Raw genomic sequence first — 25102 nt, 5'->3', positions numbered from 1 at the left:
AAAGAAACATCAGTGGTCCACTCTTTTGCTTATTCCAGTGTTTTCTTTAATGAATAATTCAACGAGGGCATAGAAGTGCTGCTATGAAACATTAATAATCACTGAAAATAGCATAATACTGCAAATCAATGTAAAACGTACTCAGTACCAAAATACTCAATATGAACAAAAAGAGAAACAAAGGTTAACATAGATCAGATTGTTTAATTAAAAACTCGGAACACTAGTCCAAACTTTCCATTAGAAAAGTCACCTTTCAGTATGTCATGTTTATTTAAATTGTTTGCCATTAAAAGTCAAATTTCACCAATAGAAAACAGCAAAGCAATTAAGAAGCCAGAGTTTCCCAAAGCCAAGGCAGCCAAGATGATAGACTTTATGAAAGACCCCTGAAAAGGAAAGAGAAAATTAGGAAGCGCCATCTAAAGATCTCTGAACCATTCCACATAAACATTTCTCACTGCAGTTATGAAACCTGTCTCAATCAGCATTTTTGTCTGGTCATGTTCTTGGAAAATGCTCTCAGTCAGAGTCCAAGTCATATTCCTATTCAAATTCTGCACATCACTTAGTATATTTGAAGGTGTTCTTCCTCTGCCAATGTGTACTGAGGCTTTGGGGGTAGATGTGCATTGAGTAGAAAAGTACAGAACTACTCAAACATGTTCTTTCAGGGTTTTTTCTTATTTTTACTGAAATAGAATTTAAAACATTAAAGCTATGAAATATTTAGAATTATGCACTACACCTTAGTTAGTTTGTTCAAAGTAGCATCCTTTTGCTATGATAATAGCTTTATACACTTTTCATTCTCTCAACCAGCTTCATGAGATCACTCATGAGGACTTCCCATCATGCACAATGCAGGTTGACTGCTTTGGCTGACTGTCCTGTTAAAAAACAAACTGCAGTCTCACCAGAAAACTGACAACCGTTCAGGTGATGACCTCATGAAGATGGTTGTGATAGTGATAATAGCGTGCACAGCCAGGGCTTGACGCTTAGCATTTTCCCAAGTAGCACGTGTGCTACTAAATTGAAAAATCTAGTAGCACACAAATAATTTTAGGGGCATGATGAAAAGTTACCAAATAATGTGTTTTTCTTTAATAAAGTGATATGAAGTCAACGAGGAGGCATTTGTAAGCAAAACAATTAAATTCATAGCTTTTTAAGTTTTAGTGCAGAGAGAATAATACTGCAACAACTCATGTATTGTCAGTTATTTATAGGTGCAAATGTGCACAGTGCAACTGAAACAGTATCAAAACAGCAAGCAAAATTCTCCAAAAAGTGCAGAGAATAATACTGTACAGACTTAAGCTTATTTGGCCTGTGTTATAACATAGAACATTCATACAGCAGGCAGGGTTCACAATGCCTATGCGATTTACTGTGTTTCACTAAATTATCTCGTTTGAAGTTCGCATTGCCTGTGACATAAACAGGCTTTCCAGCTGCTTGCTTCTGTGCTTTGCAGTAGCTACTTACATTAATTCGTTTTCGTAAAGGAGCCACGGGAATGTTTTCTGCCAGTCAGCATTAAACCTGTACTTTCACATTAATTGTCATATTAATTGTTGCTACAGTGTTAAAAGCTCTATCCATCTTTGCTTTTATTTTTGTCAAGAAAAATTGGTGCACTGCACCTTTAGAAAAATAGCGCCGTCTCTTTAAGAAAGACGGTAGTCTTGATTGTTGATTATTGTTGAAGTTGTGCGTGGCTGTGGATTTATGCCGCTGAACTGAGGGTATGTTGCAAATATAAAGTAAAAATAAGTAAAGATGAACGTTTGTCTTCCTGTTTGTTTTGGAGTTGCAACGGATGAATGTTTTAGACTAAAATTTCAATGGCACGCGATCTACCCGCACTACCGGTCGATCGCGATCGACGCATTGAGCACCCCTGCCATAGATACTCCCTCTGCCTTTAACGGCCTTCCGCAGCACGTCGGCAAGCACGCTCACTACGTGTAAATCACGTTTGTTTTTGTTTTTTTCAGCTGAGGCTGCATTCAAGTGCACAACCGGCCACAACCTCCAAACGTCAACAACACATTATAAAACATTTAGGCTATTGAACGGTAAAATTCGGTAGTCGCACACGTGCTACTAATTGCATTTCACAATTCGCCCTGAACTATTTTTACTCGCATTTGCGACGAGGTGCTCGCACTGTCGAGCCCTGTGCACAGCTGAGGAATATAAAATATTAACATTCTGTATTTTGTTTTGTTTTCACTGCGTTTCCCACTACATAATTCCATTTGTGCAAATACTAAACGAAGGAAGCCCCTTACAGAGGCAGATGTGTGCAAAATTTTGACTGGTTCTGGATTTCTGCATTTATTTTCTATCAATGGCAGAGCAAAACATAAAATAATCATAAACTGTGTCTGTTGTGTCTTTATTCAGGCAAGCTGATAACATACTAGTGGCCATTGCATTTTAAACATTTGGCATACTTTGTGAATTTTTTAAGGATATTGTTTGAGAGTCATACTATATAACATTTGCTGTATAACAGATGCCAACATATGCACTCATCAGGCATAACATTATGACCACCTTCCTAATATCGTGTAGGTCTCCCTTGTGCATCCAAAACATGTGGTTTTGGATGCACAATGGTCAGTGTTATTTACTTTCCCAGTCAGTGGTTTTAATGTTGTGCCTCGGTGTATGGAAATGAAAATAAAATGCACTTTGGTGTACAATATTACATTAAGTTTTATTTAAATAATCAGTGCACCGAGGACCACAGGTGTATTTGCTGGTTTCATCTCACATGCATCATGGTCGAAAGAGTAGTAGTAGTAAAGCTAGTACAGTGTACCACTGAGTTAATGAGTTTGTGTGAGGTTATTTATAGTTATGCTGAAGTGCAGTCACCTGAGACTTCCTGAGCTGTTCATGGCAACAGCTGGGGAAGAACGTGGTTGTCCTAATTGCCAATTTAGTTAGTGACTGTGACTCTTAAGTTCAAAGTCATGAGTTAGAGCTTTGCATACTATGTGTTGCAAAGCTCACACTGATAAAAGACTTGATTTGACATCTCATGGAAATGCAGAGTACTAAGGCTACCTTTAAATGGGGTCATGATTACTGTGCACATGAACAACCACCTGTTGTGGGATTTACAATCTCATAACTTGGAAGGTCTAAGTGCACAAGTTATGGTGCATTTGCTGACATTTTCAGAACTGAATGACGCAAATCTTAGGTTGTGATACAATGTGATACATTATTAATGCTATCAGTTACAAAATGATTGATTTTAGCTTGGTTCTAAGACGACACAAGAAAAATAAAAACGTACTTGGAAATGAGATAGGGCTTGTATGTACATACCTGGTGAATCTGCTCGGAAAGAATTCCCACCTCATCTGACTCCAATGCTTCATATCAAACAGATACCAGTTATTATGCATCCAATTCAAAATAAAAGTTTCCAAGTATATTACACAAAGGGCAATCTGCTTCATACCTTTTCTTTTGTAAAAGTGCTTGTGCATCAGAAGGAGGAACCTGAATAAGGCCAGCCATACCACATATCCAATCATAACATGTGTTCCCCATGGAAGGGGTAAACGTAATGATGACTGTTGCATCCCAAGGAACATTGCTGCCACTGAGCAAAAAAAAAACAGGATATAAATTTGATGATTTGATTTAATGATTTTATGTGTAGTGCTGGGAAAAGTCCAGTTCTTTATATTAGGGAATGTGTCTGAGCAGACCTACCTGCCAGGATCTCAATCATATAGCCAACTCCCCAGTGAGCCCAGTTAAAGATAAATCTCCTGGACAGAGGTACCAATGATCACATTAATGTACAGTAATGCAACTGTAGCGACTGACACAAGTAAACACAGATATTTAAAAAATCTATTATACACACCGCGTGTGTATAATAGATTTACATTTTACATGGCGATTAACTGACGCATCAGTGCTGTAGTGCAGGCATTTCTCAGAACGAAACGTACTGATAAACAGACAAAGCTGTATTTCGTTATTGAGGTGTTTTGGTGTAGTCAAAGATCTCCATAAACAACTGAACTTACAGAATAACTGAGATCCGTATTTTGAGGACTGTCTTGATACCATACGAATGCTCGTTAGGAAATGTAAAGTTTTTTTTTTGTTTGTTTTTTTGCTGTAATTATTCCTCACAAAGTGCAGTAAATGTAAATAATGTTACCTGTGAGAGTCAGGTGGTGGTCTGAATACTGCTGCTATTGGCTGAATCAAAGACAGAACCAGAACACAGCAGCCTAGATAGGGATGGACACCTGCATGCTGCACACCAAAACACACACAGGAACAATTAGTGCAGCAATAACTGTTTCCTGGTTCAAACAAGGCCTTCTAATGAATAAACACTGTAAGTCTTACATTTCATTTCAAAAGTCACTTCACTGCAATACATTTCAAGTCGGTAAAACTGAAATGAGAGTAAACTCAACCTCTGTTTTTAGTTTTAACTAATGATCATTTCTTGTTTCAACTTGATACTATGAGTTAAAACAACTAATTAGGTTACATTATCCACTGAAGAAAACTCATTTCATCTTGCTACACAATTCCTCACTATTTAAACTAAACAACTACACTATATGCACATCAATTGCAATTTTAAGGTTTTTAAATGGTTTCTACTTGGATTTCTCAGCTTGATGACTAATGGCAAGTTTTAAAGTTTACCTAAACTTCAGACAGATTCAACTCACATTTTATTTGTTAAAATATAACATTTATTTTATTTAGGACGTTTAGAGAGAAGGGAATTAAAATTGGTTTACCCAAAAACATTCACTTTGGAATTCACTCCTGGTAAGGACACAGGTTCTAAAATCAGCTCTTCCATTATACTTATGGTGCCAATATTTTTGCTGGCTTTGACTCTACCAGGCCAGTTGCCTTTTTTGGATATACCATGACCTGGATGACTGAGAACCTTCACTGACATTTTGCTGGCTTTGTAATACAGTTTTTTCCATTTGCTAACACACTAAAATGACATGGATAGCACAAATATTTAAACTGACACACAGGGAGCAAAACCTCATCTCAAATCTCCAAAACTTTAAACACATTTTCTGCTTTACACACATTATGCAATTCGAAATGGCACTTTTTAAGGTTAACTGAACGCAGTTCTCTGCATAAGACACAACAATCTGACATAAAGTCACATGTTTGCGATTTCAAAACACTGCCATTTAAAATGACGCACTATATGAGCTCATTGGCCACTATATGTGCTACCTGGCCAAATAGGTGTTATATAATTGTTAACACTTCAATCAGGAAGTAAGCAATAAAAGACCACAGGTGAGCATCTTTTTTTCTTTTACAACAACAATGGAAGACATTGCTGAGAGAGGAAGAGGAAGAGGGAGGTTGAGAGTGCGATGTTGACGAGGCGTTGTGGTCAGACCCAGCTGTCCGGCAAGATGCTGTCTAATTATTTTGCTTTCCTCTTTATTTATTTATTTATTTATTTATTTTTATCTGCACATTTTTTTCTGCACATTGTATTTTTCAGCTTACTGTGTTGTGAGCATATTTTAGTTCACTCCAATGTAAATATATCTTCTGTGCATATGTTGCACTGACTTTGGTGAAAAATAAAAAATAAAAATATTTCAATAGCACGTGTGTGTATCTGCAAATATTTCTGTGCATGTGAACAATCTGAAGAATTCTCTACAGTTTGAACTATGTTAGCACTATGGCAAAGCATACTAAAGATGAGAGTGCTTTTCATTATGCCCAACAGTGTGTAGTTGGTTAGACAAAAATGTGTCAAGACAAAAAAAGTGTGTGCCATCTGGTGCAAAAGTTTGATTTTGGTTGAAGTGCTTCATTTTGAGGGATATATGAGGTATTTTGCAGTTTGGGTGAGTGGTTTGGTGAATTGTGTTAGTATTTTGATAAAAACCAGCCTAGTTTGCAAAATTGTGTTTAAGCAATTGGAAAAAACTGTAATATTTAAAAAGAAAAAGAAAAAAAAGAAAAAAAGAAATTCAAAATGCCCAGATGAGTGTGATTTTATGACTGCCATAATTTAAGCAACAAGAAGCATTTTCCTATTTTATGAAACAAAATGAACTTTGAGTTACAGGAGCCTTATGTTCTGACTAGTCGTCTTATTTCCCTGAGCTGCTCGTATTTTGATGTGTGTGTGTGTGCATGTGTGTGTGCCCTACCTTGCTCCAACCTTTCCTGTAAAAAAATGGGAGGCAAAAGGCTACCATGGTCAGAGTCACAGTTACTATCATCAGGCCTCGATGAACCTACACAGAAAGGCACACATACACACACAATATATAATTGCACTGCTACTACTTTTGCTTAAATTGTGTGCGTGTGTTAATGTGTGTTTGCATGCATATCCACCTGGAACCAGACTCTCTGGCCAAGCAGAGTCTGATTTGGCCAGTCAGGTTTATAGAAGCTGGCAATGAACATACCAACACTTCCTGTTAGCATCCAAGCTAACAGCATTAGTGCACCTGGACGAGGAGAGAGGATTCAGCAGTTACTGAGCTTCACTAGATAAACTGGAAAGCACAAAACAAGTGGGCTGACTGATATTACTTGCTTGCTGGGTTATTCTAACACTATAATTATACATTTTTAGACATTGTGTAGACAGACAGAGGTAGATAATGTAAAGAGGAATCGAATAAGTAAGGCCACATAACAGTCATGGTCCTGGGTCTGCATTCTCTGCACTCCTGTTGTCTCTACTAGGTTTTTCCTTCCCTTTGTGTTTCCTGTTGTTGGTTCCTTGTTTGTTCTGTCTGTGTTTTTGTGTCTCTCTAGTCAATCCACCTGCACATCTGAGAATACTCCACTCATCAAGCTCTGGCAGTATTCATACCCCGGCTTGACGCTCGATTCTTTACTAGATTGTTCAGTTTGCCAATGTGGTACTAAGGCTAGGGACAACTCTTTCATAAGTTTTACTGTCCCTGGAAATACTAGTATATGTGATTAATACATTGTTTTCCACACTGTGCCCCATCATGCTTGGTCTTGCTACCTTTGCCTGTCACACCCACTCTCCTGCTCAGCTCACCATTGTGACACTCTCTCAGCTCAATGACTTTTCCTCTGTCAGTCTTCAGCTCCATTAACCTTATCCCTCATGCTTCAGCTCACCTGCAGCCAGTCCTGATAATCCAGTCAGCCACAAGCAGCTGATGCTCACACACAAGCCAAACTCTGTCTCCTGCCTGCAATGCTGCCCTGGGAGTTCAGTTCAAGTTCATTTCTCCAGCTATCTCTTTACCACACAACTGACTCTCTTAACAATAAACTCTGTCTAACAAGGTCCCGCTTTTGGGTCCAGTTGTTGGCTCTTAGACTGTACAGTCTGCAACCTAACTGTAAAAAGTAAGAGCTCTACTCACCATGCATTTTCATAATCAATGGTCCGTGGGAGCCTCTGAGGACTTCAGGAGGGCCAGTGATACGTTTTTTGTGAGTGGAGATTAATGGTTGGCGACTGTGTCTCCTTATGTTACCTGCAGGAGAGAGATAAAAATGCTGCTTTTAAAAATCCCAAAAGAGTATTAATGTCAGTAATAATCACTTATTTAATAATGTATATCAGAGGTCCCCAACCAGGGGTCCGAAGGAACTCCAGGGCGATCGTTAAAGTTTTGGTTGATTAGGCGCTTTTTCATGTATTTTTTATTCCCCCAGTGGATTTTTACCACTGCTCCGGAACCGCTGTTTTATGTGTGTGCATCATGACTTTATTGATCTCCGTCCTGACGTCAGTTAGACCTGCACAAAACTCAGATTATAACTCCAACCCTGGAAGTTCCTGTGTACACCGTAATCTCCGGTTATAAAGATAAATAAGGACACCGGTGATTGAGGAAATACATAACTTAATCACACACAGCTCCTTATTCAACATAACCTCATCAATAATTAACCTCATGCTGATACATTATTTGATGACAGAATCACACTCGAGTACTCAGTTAGTTAACAGCTATCACGACAGAATATTTTAAAAGGCACTTATTATGAGAATAATGAGGCAAGATTCCTCTGACACAGGAGCACCCCTGTTGAGTAAGAGGTCTTTAATGTGACCCAGGACGCATTGCGTTCACACTATCAAAGGAAGTCGGACACATGCGACCCAGACCATCTCCACGTGTGTCCTGTAGGTGTTCACACCTGTCTTTTACACGGGCCACTTGCGATCGGATTGCCCAGATCTGATCTTAATGCAAGGTCTGAAGAGGTGCTAAGATTCCACACTCAAGGACTCATGCTGCAATATTTGAAAAGAAGATACCCCAAAGAACAAGACATTTATTTCACTCATGAATCCTTGTGCAATCATTTTCAAGATATTCCTGGCTGAAACACAGCAGCTCCTATACACAACAGCCAACTTCTGAGCCCAGTAGATTATTATGCCAAGAGTATGAACACTGTCATGAGCCAAAAGAGATCATTTTGTAACTCAACCAAAAAACTTCACAAGCACAAGCGATGCAAGATAACGGGTGTGTTTATGCATGGCAGTGGCACTTATACATCATCACTAATCTTCATTTACACATGGATGTTTAAAATACACATTTCAATTTGAATAGCTTATATGGTTGATTATCATGCAATTGACAAATGTTGTTAAAACTGTATTGGCATTGGTATCAGCTGACAAGGTATGTTAATAAATGGCAGTAGCATGGGCACCCTACTCTCTGTACCATGCACATGTATAAAATAAAAACATGAATATATGAGCCTGTGTATTACTTGAATATATTAGTACTGAATACACAATAACAAGGTACGTTTATACATGGCACTAGGCCCAGTTTAGTATAAAACACAGTTTTATAGTAGGGGGTCCCTGCTCCATCTCTCTGTTAGTTTGGGGGTAACCAGTAAAGTAGCAGGAACACAAATCCATAACCATCACATGTGTGGAATACATGTCACACACACGTTTTACTTGAGGTTCAAGATAAACTGCAACATTTTCAGACATTGCTCTTTATATAATACAGCAGGAAGTGCAAGTTCTTAATGTGTTATATATTCACATATAACTTAATTCAAGTTCCCTATAAACCAGGATGTAAATAACCCTGAATAAGCAACAAAACAACAGTGAGTAAAGCTGTATCCCCACTGTGGGATAAAATGAAGGACTATCTCATCTTATCTTAATGGCATCCTGTTGCCTGAATAAAACAGACACCTGTTCCGAGACATGTTGCTGATCACACAAACTTTAACAGAGGAAAATTGTAGTTTAACAGATAAGACACAGGTATGACTGCCGCGGTCAGCAGTTTTAAAGTTTCCAAGGAAACATAAGTGTGCATACAATACACTCTCTTACCATACTCAGCGTGTCCACTGGCCAGAAACACAAAGTACTCTTGGTCCAAGTCAAAGCGGGCTGGGTCCTTGCTGTTCAGTTTGACTGGTCGACTGAACTTACACTGGATCAATCCATCTGACAGTCGCCATGACACTGACGAGAGACCAGTCTGCAAACACACAGAGAGAAGGAAGGGAAATAACATCTTCTTTGTCATGTGTGTCGCTATTAAATTTGTGCCTCAATTACAGAGGTGGACTTTTAATGAGACGAGCCTAGTTTAATACAAAGACTGAAAACATGGGGGATCTTGCAGCATGTCTTCATGTATAGGACTGGTTGCCAGACATGATCAGGGAGCACAGCTTTTGTTTTAAACAGGCATTGAATCACAGTCAGTATTATTTTTTTAGATTACATTTTTTATTTGATTTCCACTGTTGATGCCTCATCGGGAAACTCTTTCTCAGCTTTTAATCCATCCAAATCAATGTGTACATCTGGTGTATGGCTCCTCTAATTCTCCACTGAACTGACATCAGTTAATCCTCTCTGTAGTCTTTGTTGCTAAGGCCGTTTCCTAGGTTGTTCATCTGGGTTTACAGCTAGCTAGGCTATAGGCGGGGTTCTGCTCTCTATGTTCAGGCCTTGCATCAAGATTCGATCTGGGTGATCTGATCATGTAAAAGACAGGTGTGAACACCCTCAGGATGCATTGGGATCACATTGGAGAGATCCAGTCTCTGACCACATGTGGAGGTGGTCTGGGTCACATGTGTTGGCATGTGTCCACATTCCTGTGGTAGTGTGAACGCAATGTGTCCTGAGTTACATTAAAGACCACCTATACTCAACAGCCTTTTAAAATATTCTGTCCTTTTAGCTGTTAACTAACTAAAAAATACATACATCTAACAAAGAATTTATGAATGAAAGTATTTAATATGAGTACATAAGTACATTCTGTGTTAATTACTGATGTGATCATGTTGAGGTACGAGGAGCTGTGTGTGGGTACGTTTCTATTTCCTCAATCACTGTTGCCTTTATTTACCTTTATTACCGGAGGTTCCGAGTATGGGAACTTCCAGCGTTGGAGTTATAAACTGAGTTTTGTGTAGGTTTAACTAACGCCAGGATGGAGATCAATAAATAACTTAACATGGGGCCAAAGTCTTGACACAAACACATAAAACAGTGCTGTTCTCGGTTCTGGAGCAGTGGTAGAGATCCATTAGAGACAACAGGGGCTTATTTGTATACAGGGCCCAAAACTGGGATCAGATCTGGAGACGCATGTTAATGCCAGGTCTGAACACATGTACCTAAAGCTGGCCACTTACAACTGGATAGCCCAGATCGGGTCTTAGTGCAAGGTCTGAACAGGCCCACCATTCGCCTAGATATTTTTTTTTTCTAGGTCAGATTCAGACAGACTGCACAGTAAACGCATTTTAACCATGTCCTGGCTATTCATCTTCTCCTCCTTGAAATGAGAGATAGCAATATTTTGAACAATTCCTTTAAAATGCATATTGTAATGTGTTTTGATTTGTTACCTGCGATTGCTTCTCAGGGTGTGTTCTTCCACTGACAAAGGCAGCACTCACTGACACCTTGTTCCCGTCTTTTACACACATATAGACATCATCATTGCCCTAGAAACACAAACACGTGAATAAATACTAAGCACACACTGTTGCAGGAGCTTGCACTGTATAGTTGATGTGGAATATTATGTCACACTGAAGTGCCAGTAAGCTTACCATCCATGTGTCCCATGACAGAGCAAAGGCCATGTATCCCTCTTGTGGCCCACTCATCTCGAATACTGCAGACTACAGAGAATAGTGACACATATCAGTCTTGTCATATAGTCCACTCTGGTTTTTGACATTACTGGATATCATATTTTATTATTATAGTACTCTGAGAGTGAAAGCTTAACCTTCACCTGAGTCACATAACCTAGCATTTTACCTAGAACTGCACACTGCCTCAGACTGAATGTTCATGTTAAAATGCATTGTGCTGAGACGAGTTTCAGGAAGTATTTTTTAGCATTTAATTAAACAGATTTATCTTGCATCTTGCTTTTATATATATATATATATATATATATATTAGTTCTTTGTCGGTTTCATATTTTTTATTTGATGCTAGTAAGGACTTGCAAAGTAAGAATTTCAATGTATGGTCTGTTTTTACTCTCCCATTTTAAATCTTGACTCTTGTCTTGTCCCTTTAATTAACAGGGCAATCAGACTAATAATTAAACAATCAAACCATTTTGTTTGGTCCCTCTGTAGACATGGACAGGAAGAAGCAGTGAGGATCTATGCCTGGATCACAGCCTGGAGGGTCCAGCAGGCATGACTTCGATAGGCCGCAACCGTCAGACGTGAACTAAAGGTGCAAGATCAGATGATTGTTAGTCACTTTAGGAGAACCACTGTCACAGTCGGTGGTTCATATTTTCTAACACTCACAGGTCCAGGCAAGAGAGAGGGTGTGGTCGTTTGTACTGTAGTCGGTGCTGTGGTGGACTGAGGTGGACGGGGAGTAAAGCCATGCTGATAGATGATTGGTCCAGGTTGCTTTACCCAAAATATATTATAGTGCTTAACTACAGTCACACTGGGAAAATAAACACATAGACAGACACACTTTGTGACACTTTGCAATGCTAAATCCAAAATGAGTGTCACCGACAGACGACACAGAAAAACTGTTAAAACATCACAGTTGAAAGATAAATTAACAAACCCTTTTTTTCCCCCCACAGTGGGGATAAATAAAGTTACAATTAATTTTGAATTCAGTCACGGGGACACATCTTCTCATTCACACAGTTATTCACACACCAGTGGCAAGAGCAACTTGGGGTTCAGTGTCTTGCTCAAGGACACTTGGGCATGTGGTCCATCTCCTGGTTTGTGAACAACCTGTTCTACCAACCCCGATGTACCAATGCTAGTCTGAAGGTGTTGTTTGATTTAGAGAAAATCCATGGTTTGGGTTAAATTAGTACTCTGTTAAGAATGAATTAAATAAAAAAATAGTAATTAAGAGAATGTTGCCAATCAGTTTGAAATGGAAAATGAACATAGGTCTCCTTTATTAAAGTCTAATGACTTTGTAGCTCTTCAATGTCACCTGAATTGCATAAACCACACCTGAATTTATTACTATGGCCACTGGAGGTTACTGTCACATGAACATAAATATACTGAAAGGACTGGTGCTGTCAGTGGCTGTCTCACATGACCCCTACAAGAAACATTAGCAATAAAATGGTACAGTGGGTTGTAATAAGCTTCCAGTACAAACAGTCTACTGGGTTGTTTTTATGGGTGGACGGTCCTTGATACTCTCTCGTCACTGACCACTGTTCATGTTTTTTTCTGAAATTTTCCAGTGGTGCTCCATTCAAAAAGGGCAGGACCTCACCTCAATAAGTTGTAAACCTCTTGCAAGAGTAGCTGCTATTCAGCTAGATTTATTATTAGCATCAGAGAGTGAAATAAACTCACAAAAATTGAATCTCTTTCGGAGCGTCTTGAGGAGAATTCCAGGTGACAACCACTTCTTCCAGTTTGGCATCACTTGTGTGGCTCACTGCTGAACCCTGGACACACACATGAACACACACAAAAACTTCAAATTCATTGCAGCTATTTGCTTTTTTTTTTTTTTTTTTTTTTTGCTCTGTACTTTTTAAAAGGATTATTTTGTGTCTTTGTGAGCATCTGTGTGACACCTGGTGATGGTTGCAGGTGAGCAGCTGCGTTCTGCTTGGATCAGTCAAGGTGAAGGTGCCAACCGTAGATACCGAGCTCTCATTGGCTGCATCTCTGGCCTGTAGCAGGAAGCCCTCAAAATATGTTCCAGACAGTTTTCCAGTCAGGATGACTAGAAACAATGTTTTAATATAAGTATTAAAAGGTAAATATATCAATTTTAACAACAATTTTGTTATAAATCTTTGGAGTTCTCATGTACAGTGAACTGTTTTTGCAAATAAGAGAATAAGAGAATAATTTCCTTTAAGACTGTATAACAATATTTTTCGGATTAAAAGCTTTATCGCAGCTCTGTGTTTGAATAGTTTGAATTGAAACTATACTAACAAGTGTAGTTGAGGGACATTAGTTATCATTAATTACCTTGGATGTGATCTCCAGGACTGAACGTGGTGGTGTTGGTATTTATCTGATAGGGGCTCTTGGTGGTTTGACCAGTGGCATGGTGCTGGGGTTTCATGCTGTCGCAGGACTGTGTGACTTTGCCATTAGAATAGCAATTTGCGGGCACCCAGTAACACACCAAGACAGAGAAGACGATGAGACAGCACGAGCCTACAGGACACATCTATGGGATAAAATATAGGCTGCAGCAGGGTTCAACATGATAATGAGTTAATACAGAAACGCCCCCAACATACCTAAGTATTAAAGGATCAACCATTGAGCAGTTCTCTGTTCCTTGTTTAACATCAAAGTATAAATCAGGGAGCCAGTCATTCACTCAAAAGATTTTCTTAGGACCTTTGCGTGTTAAAAGTAAAAAATTGTGAAAGAGAAGCAATGAAATTACTTAAATTACCTAAAGAGAGAGAGAAAATCTACTTAATGACAATGAGTTAGTGACTCTGAAGTTTAACTATGGCCACAACTAGTAATTTGTTAATGACTGATTAGTTCTTTTCATTCATTTATTCATTCATCTTCTGTAACTGCCTGTGAAGGGTCGCGGGGGTTGCTGGAGCCTATCCCAGCTGTCATCGGGCGAGAGGTGGGGGTATTTCTTTTCATAAGAATCAATTAAATAATTTAACTAATAACTAAACAGTTGGTTATAATATTGAAATCCAAAGTGAAACCTTCACAATGTTCAAAAACAATTCAAAGGAAATTCAGCAAAGCTGAATTTGTCATTAAATATGTAGCATTTTTACACGAAACACTAGTTCAACTAGACATTATTATGGATTGATGGTTTCTTCTGTACCCTTCGATAAATACATATATCACAACATTTTATTTACATTTTCACTTGTAGAATAGCTCCTACCTATGGCTGTGAAATGGAGTAGACTAGTAAAAAGTAGCATAAAGTGAAAGATAACATGTAAGTACCTTAAAATTCAATTTACTGTAAGCACACTGCCAGACTAAATAGTTATATTCCATCACTGAAGGCAAGTTTAGATTCACAACATTGACGTGGCATACTTCTAGACATTTGGGCAAATGTACAGAGAATGTATAGCCTGTCTTGGTTTCATATTTTCACTTGTTATCATATGTACAATATGAGAGAAATAAAAGGGTTACACAGGCACAGTATAGAATACAACTAAAATCAAACCAATATATACTGTATTTATACATATATACATACATAACTAACATTCTAGCATTTTCTAATGAATTACTTATGTATATGTTTGACCAAATAGTCTGACTTAGGCAATATTTCCTCCTTCAAAAGCACTATTTCCCTTCTCTTGAAAGTGTCCTGGCTCAGTGACAAATATATAGTGACACCTCCATGTTTTCCAGGTCACAATGTATCTAAGCAGGAAGAACCAAAGAGATGATCAACCATAAACTGTAGATTTTTTATTCTGTCCAAATCTCTGCAAGACACTGGTAATGAAAATGCTTTGAGTTTGTTAAGAAACCTGCAGGCTAACAGAGGACCTTGTGTAAAAACTAGCTCATAACATTCATGTCCAACTCATATGAGCTGTTTACTTCTGCACAAAAAAACATTTAATATACGGTAGTTGTTGTACTCACCTCTCTGCTTGAGAAGAAGGAAAAACTGTCTCAGCTGTGGAATACTTTATAAGAGTCACTACATATGCGAATGACTATGTGTGACTATGAGTAACTGTCTATGTATGTATGCTCGAGTGTGTTTCAAAGGTAGCACAGTGTTCTGCTGCAGCAGTTTTATAGCCTGATAGATGGACTTTTGGAATGGACAGATATGACTTCTGGGGCAGAAAAAAACACAGGTGGAACTCATTTTAATTCACTTGTGTTTACATGTGCAGATTTGAAAAATAAATATATAAATAAATAAAAAAGAAAATAAATAAAAATGGAAGCACCAAAAGTTGAAAAGAACTGGCAAATCAGAACAAAGTGCAGTGGAAATAGTCATGTTGTATTACATAAGGTAACATGTGACTTGAACACTCACTGAAGCTTCATCAGACTCATCAGACATCAGACTTACTTCAAGAGGTAACATACACTGATCAGCCATAACATTAAAACCACTGACAGGAGAAGTAAATAACTTTGACCATCTTGTGACAAAACAATGTTCTGCTGGAAAACCTGTGGACCTGGCATTCAGGTGCATGTTACTTAGACATGTAGCACCCACCTAGACCAGACCAGACACCCCCACCCGATAGCAATAACACTCCTTGATGGCAGCAGCCATCCCCAGCAGGATGCAGTCTGACACAGACACGCACACAAAAACGCTTTAGGAACAACTCAAAGAACATGAAGAACAGCAACAAGGTGTTGACCTGGCCTCCAAATTCACTAGATCCCAAACTGATCAAGTATCTGTGGGATGATCCACAGAGGCCCCTCCCCTCAACCCATATGACCCAAAGGCCCCCACTAACAACATTCTGTTACCAGACACCACAGGACACCCTCAGAAGACCCATGTCCATTCTCTGATGAGTCACAACTGTTTTGGAGGCACAAGGGAGACCCACACAATATTAGGAAGGTGGTCATAATGTTATGCCTGATCAGTGTATACTATGTATATTAGAAGTCCATAGGTTAGAGGGACTTAATATGTGTAAATGTGTTCAAAATTATGGACTTGGCTGGAAGGAAATGGATGGTCTTTGCTGTCACCTGGAGGTTTGTTGTAATCATCTTTTTTACATCTGATTGATGTATGTATTTTTGAATGTTTTTCCCTCAGTCTCCCCTCAAGGTCCTTTGCTGCTTATACAGTATCTTACTTAATAATTCATACAATACATACAGTTTATCTTAGTACATGTTCTGTTATTGTAGATACATTTTATGTAAAAAGCAAAATGTTTATTCATCAGAATTTCATGTACATGTCATGACATATAGAACACTGAACTTACAAATTTATTTCTTTGATATAAATAATATGCTTGTATACCATTTTGAGTGAGTTTGTTTTTGTCAGATAGACTATACTATATAAAATTAAATAATCAATGCTTTCATCTAATTGAGAGTTACATCATAAAGATATTTAAAATGCATAAAGAATTACTGAGATGTTTGTAACATCACATATATTTGCAGAAACAATAACTTTCATTGTTCAGTGAGTTTTACACATGCTTTCATAAATGACTGATCTATTCTTATGCAACAGTGGCTGCATGAAGTGCTATATCCTCTACTAATGATGAAATGTGTAAAGCCTGAAGCAGCAGAAACTGACTTGAAACATATTTTCATACAATAGATAGATAGATAGATAGATAGATAGATAGATAGATACTTTATTAATCCCGAGGGAAATTCAAGTGAGGAATTCAAAATAAAACACCTGAATGAAAATACATGTTTGTTCTAACCTGTTACATACAGTTTAGTTGCAGAGCCAAAGACAAGGTGGTCATAGTAACAATCTCTGTAAAAATAGAAGCAGTGTCTGCTTCCCAAATCCAAACTGGGAGTTGGTTCCACAGGAGAGGCAGCTAGTAGCTGAAGGCTCTACCTCCTATTCTACTGAAACTCTAGGAACCACAAGTAGGCCTGCACTTTGAGATCGATGATATGGTACAAAGAGGTCTTTAAGGGCCTTGTAGGTAAAAAGGAGGATTTAAAATTTACAGTGAGCCAATGGAGAGAGGCTAGTAAGTGCAGTATTTTGAATCAGCTGAAGGCTTTTTGGAGAGTGATTTGGACAACCTGACAGTAATGAATAACAGTAATCCAGCCTGGAAGACACAAATGCATGTTACATCTGGTTAGAGACAGACATGTCAATACATCAACTGGTTCTGATTACATAAGCCAGTCATTTTATCTCATGCTGAGAATCAAACACACACTTTACATCTGCTTTTCTGAAAGGTGTTGAACAACAATTCTGCTGGGAGTGTTTTCTTTAAGAGCACATTAACACTGAAGCAGGAATGGACTTTATTCCAGCAGCAGCTCAAGCAGAGGCGCTTCATCTTCATCTGGAACATTTGTCTGAAATCATTAATTATACTGAAGTAAATTCTATTTAACTTTTTAAACACATGTCTTTGTTTTAATCTTTTTATATAACAGCTAAAATATCTGCCTAAAACAACAATTAGTATGATGTCAAATAAATAGACGATTTGTCAAACAAATATATGTGAACATGGGCTGTGGTTTAATGCTCTCTCCCCATCACAAATACTGCCTGGCATCTGTTGGCAGGGGTCCATTTCTCACCATGGGGATTATCCCTCCAACAGGAGCAGAAGTAGGTGGCTCAATGATTAACTTCTATATTCTTTATGTTCAGCTCACGCATCTACTCACTGCTGACAAATCATCCTCCTGGGACAATTGTATCCTGAAGCAACTCTAACATTATATCTATTAATATCAAGAATCAATCCAAATTTCATCTTCATTTCTTTCTTTTTTCTGGTACCAGAATATCCAATCACTATCACACTGGTCAGATCGTCTGCAGCTGAAGGTGAATGTTCCACCACTTCTCCTGGTCACTGTTAACCCCTCCATAGACTGTATAAAGATGGAGGACTTAACAGCTCCTTAAAGGTGAAACCAAAGCAAGTAGAGCTCCCCCTGGTGTCTGGCCGCAGTATAGGTCATAAGCTCCACCTCCTAGTGGATGGGATTTGGACCAAACTAAAACACTAAAACACATTTTTTTCAAGGATGGTGGTTTCAGTCATTTTAGGTAGTTAATATAATGCTGATGCATTGCTCCACTGCTCCAAGTGAACTCACTTCTGAGAGTATCTCTGGCCTGGAGTTGTGCGTTTCTTGTGGAGCTCCATACTACATCTGTTGTCGTGGTCTCATCAGCCTGCCCAGTCTTCATGGAATCCTGCAGTTTTCCACTCCTACCTGAATGAACAATTCTCCAACCTGCCTATGATTCCTCTTACATTTTCAAACTGTCATGTAACATCATCAGTTTGTATCATACGATTCCACATGTACGCTTTAGTCAGATATGTGTATCTATGACAGATGTATGTTTATCTTGCTGTTCTCTTCTCTCTTTCTTCTGTCTGTACCCGGCTGGCCTTAGGCAGATGGGTCCCTCCATATGAGCTGGGTTCTGCTCAAGGTTTCTTCCTGTTAAAAGGGAGTTTTTCCTTGCCACCGTCGCCTTCAGGCTTGCTCTGGGGGTTTCAGGCCGGGTTTTTGTGAAGCGTCTTGAAACGATTTGTATTGTAATTGACGCTATATAAATAAAATTGAACTGAACTTCTCTTTGTACAAATGGATGGGTTAAAACAGAGACCAGGCTCCTTGTATGAGTATGTATGCTTGCTCAGTAAACTGATTTACATGTTGTACAGGACTGTATCCTCAGTTTGCTTGAAATAAATTAAACCCGTCAGGTTAAAACTTCCAGATGAATCTTCCCAAACTCTGTAAGCTTCAGGAACAAGCACAAGATGGAGAGTTCAACTAGTTGACACAAAATAGCCAGCAACTTCAGAGACAAAAGAAAATGACCAGTGGCGGTAAAGACACTTCAACGCTGAAATCATCAGAGTGATGCAGAACCAAAGACAGACATCCAGAAGATGGAGGCAGAGAGCTAACAAAGTACAAGGAGCATGGAAAGGATGACTGAACGACGAGGGAGTAATATTAAGCTGGTGAAAAAGAAACTTCATAGGTGTAAAAATCATACAGATGGGGAAATTGTGGACAAAAACAAATATCTGGGAGTCCACTAAGACAATCAACTTGACTGGACTAAACACATGGGAAAGGTCAGAGTCATCTGTCCTTTCTCTGGAGACTCAGGGCCTTCAGTGTCTGGAGAACCATACTGTAGATGTTCTGTCACGTGGTGATAGCCAGCGTCATCTCCTACACTATAGTGTGCTGGGGCAGCAAGGTGAACACAGCTGATGCCAACAGACTCAACAAGCTTATCAGGAAAGCTGGCTCTGTCCTGGGAGTGGAGCTGGAGTCTTTGGTGTATGCTTCTCACTCCCTGCCCACCACGCTGAGGTAGCTGCTGGGACTACTGGTCCAAGGCTGAATGCCAGAGGACATCTTTCCTACCGATGTCCGTTAGAGCAGTGTTTTTCAACCTTTCTTGAGCCAAGGTACATTTTTTTCATTGAAAAAAATCACAAGGAACACCATCAACCGAAAATGTTAAAAAAAAAAAAACGAAACTCTGTAGCCTATATTAACAATATAAAGTCATTCTTGTCAAATTGTCTTCAATAGGAATCAAATAAACACAAAGAAAAAAGTCTTATATATATATATATATACACAGACAGATATATATACACAGACACTTGACAATGGCATATTATTTGCAGGTAATAGTTAATTCGTTTTCAAAAAATGTTTTTTAGACCGATTAGGTGAAATTGGATACTTTCCCACGGCACACCTGACGATCTCTCACGGCACACTTGTGTGCCGCGGCACACTGGTTGAAAAACACTGCGTTAGAGTATAAAACTCCTTCCCTTTCTGTGGGCAGGAGAGTTAATTTGTTCAGAAGTAATGCAATACCTTTTTATTACTGCTTGTATTTCTTACTGTTATAAAAGTGTTGGATTTCAAATATTTGGAAAAAACTGGGCTAAGCAACAGAATTTAAAAACATTCCGTTCCAGACAGAAGGTGGCGGTAATGCACCATAAGCCGTTTTCCAACCGCCATAAAACAACAAGACGAAGAAGAAGACCGTTATGGTTGTACGCGTGTGGACTCAGCTTGAAGACGGTTGTATCGGTTTATCACAGAAAAAGCATTTCAGCGGGCGAAGTAAGAATGTCTTCAGTTCCGAGTTTGAGAGAGTTTATCATCGAGCGACTAACTGCTGCTGCTGAAGAAATATTCGGAGTGGTTGAAAGAACTGTGGTCCAGTACGAGGAAGAGATCCATCGTCAGCGCAGACTGCTGGATATCACCAGGATACCCGAGATAAAGTTACACAGGATAGGTATGTACAGGTAGAATGGTCTGAATGAACTGAAACACACAGTATGGAGAAGAGACAGCGGTAACTGGCTCAACTAGAAGGCTTCACGGGTGGAAAGTCAACAAGATAATGAGCCAGTAGACCATGTGTTTGTTGTGTTTGGATATGAATCAGCAGCAGACACAAACTGCCAGTGTTATTTGAATGGGATATGGTGAAGTTTAAATGTTTTTATTTTCAGATCTCTGGCAGACATACAGTCAGGTCCATAAATATTGGGACATCGACACAATTCTAATCTTTTTGGCTCTATACACCACCACAATGGATTTGAAATGAAACGAACAAGATGTGCATTAACTGCAGACTTTCAGCTTTAATTTGATGGTATTTACATCCAAATCAGGTGAACGGTGTAGGAATTACAACAGTTTGTACATGTGCCTCCCACTTTTTAAGGGACCAAAAGTAATGGGACAATTGGCTGCTCAGCTGTTCCATGGCCAGGTGTGTGTTATTCCCTCATTATCCCATTTACAATGAGCAGATAAAAGGTCTAGAGTTCATTTAAAGTGTGCTATTTGCATTTGGAATCTGTTGCTGTCAAATCTCAATATGAGATCCAAAGAGCTGTCACTATCAGTGAAGCAAGCCATCATTAGGCTGAAAAATCAAAACAAACCCATCAGAGAGATGCAAAAACATTAGGTGTGGCCAAATCAACTGTTTGGAACATTCTTAAAAAGAAAGAACGCACTGGTGAGCTCAGCAACACCAAAAGACCCGGAAGACCACGGAAAACAACTGTGGTGGATGACCGAAGAATTCTTTCCCTGGTGAAGAAAACACCCTTCACAACAGCTGGCCAAATCAAGAACACTCTCCAGGAGGTAGGTGTATGTGTGTCAAAGTCAACAATCAAGAGAAGAATTCACCAGAGTGAATACAGAGGGTTCACCACAAGATGTAAACCATTGGTGAGCCTCGAAAACAGGAAGGCCAGATTAGAGTTTGCCAAACAACATCTAAAAAAGCCTTCACAGTTCTGGAACAACATCCTATGGACAGATGAGACAAAGATCAACTTGTACCAGAGTGATGGGAAGAGAAGAGTATGGAGGAGGAAAGGAACTGCTCATGATCCAAAGCATACCACCTCATCAGTGAAGCATGGTGGTGGTAGTGTCATGGTGTGGGCATGTATGGCTGCCAATGGAACTGGTTCCCTTGTATTTATTGATGATGTGATTCTGAAGTGTTTCAGGCAATATTATCTGCTCATAGTCAGCCAAATGCTTCAGAACTCATTGGACGGCACTTCACAGTGCAGATGGACAATGACCCGAAGCATACTGTGAAAGCAACCAAAGAGTTTTTTAAGGCAAAAAAGTGGAATGTTATGCAATAGCCAAGTCAATCACCTGACCTGAATCCGACTGAGCATTCATTTCACTTGCTGAAGACAAAACTGAAGGGAAAATGCCCCAAGAACAAGCAGGAACTGAAGACAGTTGCAGTAGAGGCCTGGCAGAGCATCACCAGGGATAAAACCCAGCATCTGGTGATGTCTATGCGTTCCAGACTTCAGGCTGTAATTGACTGCAAAGGATTTGCAACCAAGTATTAAAAAGTGAAAGTTTGATTTATGATTGTTAATTTGTCCCATTACTTTTGGTCCCTTAAAAAGTGGGAGGCACATATACAAACTGTTGTAATTCCTACACCGTTCACCTGATTTGGATGTAAATACCCTCAAATTAAAGCTGAAAGTCTGCAGTTAAAGCACATCTTGTTCGTTTCATTTCAAATCCATTGTGGTGGTGTATAGAGCCAAAAAGATTAGAATTGTGTCGATGTCCCAATATTTATGGAACTGACTGTATCAAAGCCAAGTGATGCTTGATGCTGATGATGTTTGTCATTGGAAGCAGCGACAGTGGTGATCAGCACTGACTAAAAGTGTGAAGATGAGTTTTCGTGTCATCACATTGCTAACCTTTTTGTTGTGTCTCCTTGTCCCTCCAGACCTCCCACAGCAGCATGCATGTAAAGAGGAGGAGGTTCTCACTGACCAGCAGCTCTGTAACCAGGAGAAGAGCTCCAGTCTGGGCCAGGAGGAACCAGAGCCTCTTTATGTTAAAGAGGAACAGGAGGAACTCTGCAGCAGTCAGCAGGGAGAGCAGCTTGTTCTGAGGCAGGAGACTGATACCTTTATGGAACCTACTGATGAGGAAAGTGAGCACAGTGAACCAGATCCAAAGAGTCACCAGATCCTCTCTCCCAACTCCCTTGAAGCCGAGAGCCCAGATCAAGATGGAAGCAAGAATGTAGACTCAGGATCAACTAGACATGCAGAGCTGGATCCAAAGAACAGATGTCACAGAGACACAAGTCACAGTTACAATGTAGACAACTCTACTATGTCAGAGAGTCGGGGTAACACTGACACAGGTAAAAAGTCTGTAAACTGTGACGTCTGTGGAAAAGCCTTTAAGAATAAGTTTCGAATGAACAGACATTACAGAACCCACACAGGTGAGAGGCCATATTGTTGTGAAACATGTGGTAAAACCTTCAGTCAAAATAGTCATTTGACTGGCCACATGAGAAGCCACTTAAATAAGAAGCTACATTTTTGCAAAACGTGTGGGAAAGGTTTAAGTCGAAGTAGCAGTTTAAATTTGCACATGATGACTCACACATGCGAGAAGCCGTATCTTTGCCAAACCTGCGGGAAAGGATTCAAGTACATATCAACGCTTAAAGGCCATACAGCTATCCATAAAGGTGAGAAGCCTCACATCTGTAACACTTGTGGTAAAAGATTTATTCGTTTATCAGAGCTGAAGAGTCACATGAGAACTCACACAGACGAGCGGCCTTATCCTTGCGAAATATGTGGCAAAAGTTTCAGGCATAGAGATTCTTTTCTGTACCACATGAGATCTCACACAGGAGAGAAGCCCCACACCTGTAACACCTGTGGGGATAGATTTATTCGTTTCACATTGTTGAAAAGGCACATGAGGATTCATACATCCACCGTGGCTCAGTAGCAGGTGAATACAAGGCCATTTACCACACACACGCAAGAAGGTGCAGTTCTGAAACATATAGGGATCAAATCATCTAAAGCCAAGCTTAAAAAACATGTAAACATTGGGTTTTGACGTGTATGTGTCACCAAAATATTAAATTGTGAAATCTGAGGTCTCTATAATATAAATGCATAATGCCCAAAGAATTGCTAATAACTCTGTACTTTTGTCGCTGTACAATTACTTAAACTGTTGAACTCTGCATTGAACGTCTTTCTTTCCAGTTCATTCAACAATTTTTGAATTTTTGTGTCTGTGTGTCCGCATCGGGGCGGAACTATTGGCATGCATGATACAGAGAGAAGAGAACTGTAAACATGTGATCATGTAGAGACAAGACAGAGAGAAGATAATAAGTTATGGCTATTACCTTGTCACATTTCTGTGCAATTTTAGTTACATGATCAGCCCAAATAAGTTTCTCATCAAACCAAACTCCCAGGAATTTGAATCCCCTTACTCTTAGTAGAGGAGATCCATATAAGCTCAATGTAATATCAGGAAATTTTTCTTTATTAGAAAATCGTGAAACTGGAAACTGAACATTTTTTAAAGATTTTTGCACATTCGTTAAAAATACAAAACTAAGAAATCCCATGTAAATTAGTATTCACAGCCTTTGCCATGAAGTTCAGATTGAGCTCAGGTGCATCCTGTTTCCACTGATCATCCTTGAGATGTTTCTACAGCTTAATTTAAGTCCATCTGTGGTAAATTCAGTTGATTGAACATGATTTGGAAAGGCACACCCCTGTGTCTATATAAGGTCCCACAGTTGACAGTGCATGTCAGAGCACAAACCAAGAAGGAAGTCAAAGGAACTGTCTGTAGACCTCCGAGACAGGATTGTGTTGAGGCACAAATCTGGGGAAGGGTACAGAAAGATTTCTGCTGCTTTAAAGTTCCCAATGAGCACAATGGCCTCCATCATCCATAAATGGAAGAATACCAGCCATCATGTTTGGAGGAAACCAGGCACCGCTCATCACCATGCTAATACCATCCCTACAGTGAAGCATGGTGGTGGCAGCATCATGCTGTGGGGATGTTTTTCAGTAGCAGGAACTGGGAGACTAGTCAGGATTGAGGGAAAGATGGATACAGTAATGTGCAGAGACATCCTGGATAAAAACCTGCTCCAGAGCGCTCTTCACCTCAGACTGGGCGGCGGTTGTTTCCATTCTCCTTGCAAATGACCCTATGCCCACACTAGGTTAAACAAAGCCAATATGTCTCCCAGAACAAAGTCATCTATGTGTTTGATAAGTTCATATCATAGTCCATCTCTGCCAGGGGTGGTGTTAGCACCAGACTGAATGGCATCCCTCAATTCTCTCATGGTTAAAAATGTCTAAATGTCCAACTTTCACTCATTCAGGGCCATCAGATGTTTGTTATTCACGTTTCTGATCGGTGTATGTGTGTTAGGGACGGCTTTTGACAGAATGAGCAGCAA

The 25102-nt window shown here is 39.4% G+C and overlaps 2 protein-coding genes across 2 annotated transcripts; one reads left to right on the top strand and one right to left on the bottom strand.

Annotated features, from left to right (window-relative positions):
- Positions 1 to 228: 228 nt before the first annotated feature.
- Positions 229 to 13769, bottom strand: frrs1a (ferric-chelate reductase 1a). The gene is made up of 16 exons (XM_084547390.1): positions 13540 to 13769; positions 13134 to 13285; positions 12907 to 13001; positions 11863 to 12010; positions 11660 to 11779; positions 11140 to 11211; positions 10933 to 11031; positions 9392 to 9542; positions 7425 to 7538; positions 6406 to 6521; positions 6216 to 6302; positions 4205 to 4302; positions 3745 to 3803; positions 3488 to 3631; positions 3352 to 3398; positions 229 to 389 (listed from the first exon to the last, which is right to left on the bottom strand). Exons 1-16 carry the CDS (start codon positions 13742 to 13744, stop codon positions 297 to 299), a joined length of 1800 nt encoding a protein of 599 aa, XP_084403516.1. The 5' UTR covers positions 13745 to 13769; the 3' UTR covers positions 229 to 296.
- Positions 13770 to 20340: 6571 nt separating this feature from the next.
- On the top strand, positions 20341 to 23848 carry LOC311489430 (uncharacterized protein). Its single transcript, XM_084546504.1, has 2 exons — positions 20341 to 20569; positions 22574 to 23848. Exons 1-2 carry the CDS (start codon positions 20398 to 20400, stop codon positions 23602 to 23604), a joined length of 1203 nt encoding a protein of 400 aa, XP_084402630.1. The 5' UTR covers positions 20341 to 20397; the 3' UTR covers positions 23605 to 23848.
- The last annotated feature ends 1254 nt before the right edge of the window (positions 23849 to 25102 follow it).

Source organism: Chelon labrosus (assembly GCF_963514085.1).
Source record: "Chelon labrosus genome assembly, chromosome: 6".
Classification (NCBI taxonomy): domain Eukaryota; kingdom Metazoa; phylum Chordata; class Actinopteri; order Mugiliformes; family Mugilidae; genus Chelon; species Chelon labrosus.
This window is presented reverse-complemented; position numbering and strand designations above follow the sequence as displayed.